We start from the raw sequence: 7,689 nt of genomic DNA on the forward strand, positions 1-7,689 counted from the left end.
AATCCACTTCCAGATCTGGTTGTCTTTAAATCTGTGAATGGATTGGCTCCATCTTATCTCTCTTTAACAAAAGAATCCAAGTGGAGCCCTCAGGTCTGCAGATAAGCAGCTTCTGACCAGAACTAGACGTAAAAACAGAGGTGAGCTTTATCGATGGCTGCAGCCAAACTCTGGAACAGTCGCCCTTCACATCAGGTCGTCACCAACACTGGACATTTTTAAAAGCCGGTTGGAAACACATTTGTACTCTGTAGCTTTCAATCCTGACCAGTCTTTATAGTCATTACTGTGTATGTTTCCTATTTTCTCTCTACTCTGTGCAGCACTTTGGCTCAAGCTGTTTTTAAATGTGCTGATAAATAAATGTAGATTTCTTTGAATAAAACAGTGGAGCCGAGCTTTGAGCTCAGTGTGTAACAGTGTGTGTGTGAGAGCCATGTAATGTCCATGTGTGCATGCTGACTGTGCTGCTCTGACCCCCCTCCTCCTTTCAGGGTGGAGCCTGCTGGAGTCCGATGGTTGAGACCAGGTCTGAGGAAGTGTAAGTGTGTTTTTAATGGGATTCATGAATCAGAATCAGAATCAGAATACTTTATTGATCCCTGGGGGAAATTATTTTTTGTTACAGTGCTCCATTTTAAACCAACATTAAGACAAGACAGACAATACGCTAACTAAGAATAGTACAATATATACATATATATTCATACATACATACATAAGTCACTTATAAATAAATATTTGGAAAAGAAACATGTGTAGTTGTAGCAGCAAACAGTGTGTTAAGTGGATGCGTTGTACAGGGAGATGGCCACAGGCAGGAATGATTTCCTGTGTCGTTCAGTGGTGCTTTTCGGTAATCTCAGTCTCTCACTGAACGAGCTCCTGTGACTGACCAACATGTCATGGAGTGGGTGGGAGGTGTTATCCAACATTGTCTTTATCTTGGACAGCATCCGCCTCTCCGACACCACCTTGAGGGAGTCCAGCTCCATCCCCACAACATTGCTGGCCTTACGGATCAGTTTATTAAGTCTGTTGGCATCTGCGACCCTCAGCCTGCTCCCCCAGCATGCAACAGCATAGAGGATCGCACTGGCCACCACAGACTCATAGAAAATCCTCAGCATTTTCTGGCAGATGTTGAAGGACCTCAGTCGCCTCAAAAAATAGAGACGACTCTGGCCCTTCCTGTAAAGTGCTGTGGTGTTTTTAGCCCAGTCCAGTTTATTGTCAATGTGTACTCCAAGGTATTTATAGTCCTCCACAATGTCAACACTGAGCCCCTGGATTGAAACAGGGGTCAAGTGTTTCCTGGTCTTCCTGAAGTCCACGATCAGTTCCTTGGTCTTTGCCACGTTGAGCTGCAGATGATTCTGCTCACACCACGTGACAAAGGAGTCGACCACAGCCCGGTACTCTGTCTCATCATCCCTGCTGATGCATCCAACCACCGCAGAGTCATCAGAAAACTTCTGAAGATGGCAGGTCTCTGTGCAGTGGCTGAAGTCTGTGGTGTAGAGGGTGAAGAGGAAGGGGGAGAGGACAGTCCCCTGTGGTGCCCCTGTGTTGCTAATCACCTTGTCAGACACACACTGTGGGAGACGTACATATTGTGGTCTTCCTGTCAGGTAATCAACAATCCAGGACACCAGAGAAGCATCCACCTGCATCGCTGCTAACTTATCACCCAGGAGGGTCGGCCTGATGGTGTTGAAAGCACTGGAAAAGTCAAAAAACATGACCCTCACAGTGCTCGCCGGCTGGTCCAGATGGGTGTAGACACGATTGAGCAGGTAGATGATGGCGTCCTCTGTTCCGAGACGAGGCTGATAAGCGAACTGAAGGGGATCCAGATGTGGTCTTACTATGGGTCGCAGCTGGTCCAGGATGAGCCTTTCCAGGGTCTTCATGATGTGGGAGGTCAGTGCCACGGGCCTGTAATCCTGGGGGCCACTGGGACGAGGCGTCTTTGGTACAGGGACGAGGCATGATGTCTTCCACATCACCGGGACCCTCTGCAGACTCAGACTCAGCATAAACAGTTTATGAAAGACTCCACACAGCTGGGGGGCACAGGCCTTGAGGACAAGGGGACTCACTCCGTCTGGTCCAGCAGACTTGCCTGAGTGAAGTCTCCTCATTTGCATCTCAACCTGGTATTGAGTGAAGGTGATGGGTGGGGGAGGGGTGTCAGGACTCTCACAGGAGGCAACATGTGAAGAGAGAGGCTGGCACAGTGGTGTGGCTCTGGATTCCAGGCTGACTGCAGGTGAGGTTGTGGGGGTGGGAGCAGACACTGTGGTGTCGAATCTATTGAAAAACAGATTCAACTCGTCGGCTCTATTCTCACCTCCCTCAGCTCCCCTGCTGTTGGTTGGCCTGAATCCAGTGATGGTCTTCATGCCCCTCCACACCTCTCTCATGCTGTTCTGCTGGAGTTTCCACTCCAGCTTCCTCCTGTAATTGTCCTTAGCCTCTCTGATCTTGTCCTTTAGTAACACCTGGACCTTCCTCACCTCCTCTTTGTTGCCCCCTCTGAAAGCCCTCTTCTTGTTGTTGAGGAGGGCTTTGATGTCCTTAGTCACCCACGGCTTGTTATTTGGGTAACAATGAACAGTCTGAGCTGGAACAATGGAGTCGGTGCAGAAAGTTATGTAGTCTGTGATACACTCAGTAAGCCCATTGATGTCCTCGGCGTGAGGCTCACAGAGTGTTTCCCAGTCGGTCACCTCGAAACAGCCCTGTAGTTCCGCTATTGCCTCCTCTGACCACCTCCTAACAGTCCTGGTGGTCACAGGTTCCCTCCTCACAATTGGCACATAGCGGGGGGTGAGGTGAATCAGGTTATGATCTGACCTACCAAGTGGGGGGAGGGAGGAGGAGCTGTATGCATCCTTGACGTTAGCATACAGTAAGTCTAAAGTTTTCTCTCCCCTGGTGGGACAGTCCACATATTGTTTGAATGTTGGTAGTGTATTGTCCAGTGATACATGGTTGAAGTCACCCGAGATCACAATAAAGGCACTCGGGTGCTGAGTCTGTAGCCGAGCTATGGCAGAGTGGATAGTGTCACATGCAGCTGTGGGGTTAGCAGAGGGGGGAACATAGACAGCCACCAAGATGACGTGAGAGAATTCCCTGGGTAAATAATACGGCCTGAGTCCAACAGCACACAGTTCAGTGTCCGGGCAACAAATCCTTTCTTTGATTGTTATGTTGGCAGGGTTACACCACCGGTTGTTAACTAAAACAGCAAGCCCACCTCCTTTACGCTTACCGCTAGCGATGCTGTCCCTGTCTGCCCGAACAGTGTGGAAGCCTTCCACGGAAGCATTCTCATCGGGAATGACCTGGTGCAGCCATGATTCGGTGAAACACATCAGGCTACACTCTCGGTATTCCCTCTGACTCCGTACCAGTGCTGAGAGCTCGTCGATTTTAATTGCCAACGATCGCACATTTCCCATCACGATAGACGGCAGACACGGTTTAAACCTCCTCCTCGCTTCGAGCCTCCGCTGTCTCACCGTCACCTTTTTTCTTCACACATTCAACCATCTTCATCATGTCAGGAGTCATCATCAAAGTGTCAATCAATTAACAGATGATGGATCTATAACTGCAGCTGGATTGTGTTTGTTCTCTCCATCAGATTCCTGTCAACTCACAATCGACACAAACACAGTGAACACAAAGCTCCAACTGTCTGACAACAACAGGAAGGTGACACATGTGGAGGAGGTTCAGTCATATCCTGATCATCCAGACAGATTTGATTACTGGGATCAGCTGCTGTGTAGAAATGGTCTGACTGGTCGCTGTTACTGGGAGGTTGAGTGGAGAGGAAACGTTTTTATATCAGTGAGTTACAGAAGCATCAGAAGGAAAGGACGCAGTTATGACTGTTTGTTTGGAGGAAATGATCAGTCCTGGAGTCTGAGCTGCTCTGATGATGGTCCTCGTTCTGTCTGGCACAATAACAGAGACACATCCATCTCCTCCTCCTCCTCCTCCTCTGTCTCTAACAGAGCAGCAGTGTATGTGGACTGTCCTGCTGGCACTCTGTCCTTCTACAGAGTCTCCTCTGACACTCTGATCCACCTCCACACCTTCAACACCACATTCACTCAAACTCTTTATCCTGGGTTTACAGTCGGTCGTGGTGCCTCAGTGTCCCTGTGCTGAGTGGAGTGTAAAGAGTGTCTCCTGTTACAGAAACACTCTGACTGTTGAACAGATAGTTCAGTCTGTACATGTCTGTCTCTTTCACTCACAAACACGTTTTCAGATTCATGGATTCAATCAGTTGATGTTTGAAACTCTTCTAAATGATTCCTTGTAAACTTCTTCCTCTTCAGTCACAAACAAACAGGAAGTGATGTCACATGTGTTCCTGTCCACACAGCAGAATGAGTCTATTGCTGACAGTGATGTACAAACAGAGTGAGCATTTCTGAGGCCCAAAATAAACTGAGTAGTTCACTGAATGAACAATGGACTGTGAGCTCAGTTCCTTCATCATTAGTATGGATTATATATGTATATGTATTATATTAGTATCATATATATCAGGTGCTGCTGCTTTCAGTCATTGTGCAAATGTGCTGTTTGTAAGCTTGTAAAGCTGCAGTCAGCTGAGACTGAAGAAGTCACCTGATCAGTGAGCAAACGTTTCTGAAAACGTCCAGATGAACAGAATCAACCTTTTGGGATCAGCCAGCAATGCAGCATCATTGTTGTTCAGCTTCAGAGGTTTGCAGGAATGAACTGATGACCAGAAACAGCTGCAAAGTCCAAGAAAATACCAGCTGGAGTTCAGCTGCATTTGAAGAAGTCAAAGAAAAGTAAGGATGGCAAAGGGCGACGTTTTCTTCCAAAGAGCTGCAAACATGGTCGACGCCTCATTAGAAGAATCATCTGGACATTTGTGAGGAACTCTAACCAAGAAAGCAACGTCACACAGATCCAACAGACAGTTTCCATGACTGCAAGTGTTGAGTGGAAAAATGCTACATTGCATTATTGCATCCTCTCACCACAGGAGGCGCTGTTGGCACCACTGATTGCTGATCAGCTGTTCTCTGATGATCTGATTGATACTGTGAATAACGGGACTCACTGAACTCTGTGACACAGTGAAGATTACAGAGTTTAACGTCACCCTTTAAGACTGACCACAGAACCAAGTCCGCCAGAGCTTTTGTTATATTTTTACATGCTGTGGAGCCATTTGTGGGAGCATTTCAAGTTGCTATACATCAATACAACTGTTATAGCCCTAATTTTAATAATATGTGTGCATTAAGTCCATAGTAACTACATAAACTGCAAAAAAAACCTCTGCTCATCCATCTCTGTGTGTATCAGGATACATTTGGTTCATAATACACAGAAAAATCAGAGTTATTACCTGTAATAAATGTGAAAGATTCCTGCAGTGATAACCAGGCAGGACTGAAACACATCCAAGCTGTCACCACGGTAACAGCACCGCCCATCCACAGGTGAGGGGAGGAGCAAAAAGAGGGACTTTGACCATTTTATACTAAAAACACTCAACTAATGTTTCTAATATGAAACAAATAAGCCCACATTAATGTGAGCGTTTATTAAATAATAATAATGATGATTTCCTCCTGATCTCATTTCCACAGCAGAGAAAACTGTGGTGTATATTGAGGTGGAGGGTGTGGTCTGTGGCTCAGGTGTAGAGTGAGGGTGGGGTGCACCACAGCAGCATGCTGGGACTGCTGAGGGTGGAGGAGGGAGTGATGATGACATCAGAGCTGCAGCACAGAGACCAGTGAACACACAGTCTGTTCATCTTTGCATAGATACAATATACAGCACAATATTGAATGACAGACACGCTGTGGGAGCTTCCACAGATACACTGACGTCAGCATCCAGAGTCCTCCTGCTGCTCCCCCCTCAGAGCCCCGTGATCAGCACCAACACATTCAGTTAGATGACAGAGTCCAGCTGCAGCTAGAATCAGCTCCCCTCTGTGAACAACAGCACAGCGTCAGTGTTTCACACTCAGTGAAAGGAGGAAACAGCAGAAGAACACCATGTGTGCTACGTTTCCCAGGACACACTACAAACTGCACAAATACAGAGCAGCACGTGGAAGGACCTGGAGCTGCATTTACAGAGCTGCAGACAGCGTGATGTCCTGTATGGACAGGTGGAAGGAACCAAGTCCTCAGCTGGAACACTCGTGTTTGTCCACAGACAGGAAACACAGCAGGAAACTTCCTCACAGAAGTGCAGCTCATGGATAACACACTTCCTGTCAGTCAGAATGAGGCTGCAGCCAAACACAGAAAGGTGTTTTTGTCCAGATGAGCCCAGAGAAGAAACACGAGTGTTCACAGACATCAGAAGCTCAGAGAGGTGAAACATGAGGTTGGAGTCCTCGTCAGCATCCAGAAGAGCTGCTGTGAAACCCTGAGTACTCATGACAGACTCTGATGGCACAAACACATCATGATTCAAACAGAAAGACAAACATGGAGCTCCTGATCCTCCTGCATGAGAACAAGCTGACATGAGCGCTGTGTCTGAGAGTGTCTCCCTGTCACAGTGACAATAACACAGCTGCTGCTCACAGTCATTAAACTGACCTGAGGTCAGCTGTGCTCCTTACATATGAACCATGTGACCTCACATCAGTGCTGTGGATGACTGTAGTCATAGAAGAGTAGAGCTGTAGCAGGTGGTGTGAGGAGGAGGTGGTGTATTCTAGTTAACGCAGTACTGAAACACTCCAGCAGAGGGCGCTGTTAAGTCCTTATTGTAACACAGTTACTGTGTGCAGTTAGACTTCATACATAATCTGCACTTATTTCCATCAGACATGCTGTCAGTAAATGATTGGTTTCTATTGATTCTACTTCCTGTTGACTCGTTTGATGACAGTGAAACAATCACAGCTGATTGTGTGATGATGTAAACTGTCACTGTTACATTCAGTGTGTGTGACATAATGTTAGTGCAGGCTGATAACAGCCTGGTTCTGTTAGAAACACATGAACGTGTCCATAGATCAGTGTGTGTTTAACATGAGAGCTTCAGCCCTGCTGATGTGTTAAATAAAGACATGCAGGAAAACTGATGAGACTCTGAAATAACTCTTTATATTTATAATGTAACTCTGCATCAAAAGAACAACAAAGGATCCCAGACAGGTTTCTGTGAACAAAGACCATTCTGATGTTTCTGTGTTTCTAACACTTTGACATTATTAGTAAACAGACTGCAGTGAGCAGCATTTATAAAGAGCTTCTATATAAAGATATGACAGCTGTTTGACAAGTTTATCACTCTGTGTTTGGACCTGATCAGTCCAGCTGTTTACTTGAAACATGTTCATTTACCTGTTCTGTTATATTCATGTTCTTGTCTCTGTTGAAAACACATTTTAATGTCCCTCAGATTTTTCTCCCAGATGAATAAATATAAAAATGACACAAACTGACTGCAGCTACTTTTTGTCCTTTCTGTCAAAAACCTTCATGTGACTCATGAGAGACACGTTTCAGCTGTTTGTGACAGATCAGAGGCCAACAAGTCATTTATAACACTTTCCATCATTGTTTAAAGTTCTCAGTGTTTCTGTGTTGCTGCGTATAGGATCTCCCAGCATCATCACTGTGCTGTCCAATCATTGTGTGCGAGGTTACC

The 7,689-nt window shown here is 46.2% G+C and overlaps 1 protein-coding gene across 1 annotated transcript; it reads left to right on the forward strand.

Moving 5' to 3' along the window:
• Positions 1-462: 462 nt before the first annotated feature.
• Positions 463-7,307, forward strand: LOC146712351 (stonustoxin subunit alpha-like; the record flags this gene model as incomplete). The annotated part of the gene is made up of 2 exons (XM_085436271.1): positions 463-541; positions 3,656-7,307. Coding segments are annotated over 2 exons (612 nt in total), but the record flags the coding sequence as incomplete, so codon positions are not given.
• Between the last annotated feature and the right edge of the window lie 382 nt (positions 7,308-7,689).

The sequence above is a fragment of the Copadichromis virginalis genome, linkage group LG3 (genome assembly GCF_057382275.1).
Source record: "Copadichromis virginalis isolate Kocher_CV1m ecotype Utaka linkage group LG3, C_Virginalis_male_GT1.1, whole genome shotgun sequence".
Classification (NCBI taxonomy): domain Eukaryota; kingdom Metazoa; phylum Chordata; class Actinopteri; order Cichliformes; family Cichlidae; genus Copadichromis; species Copadichromis virginalis.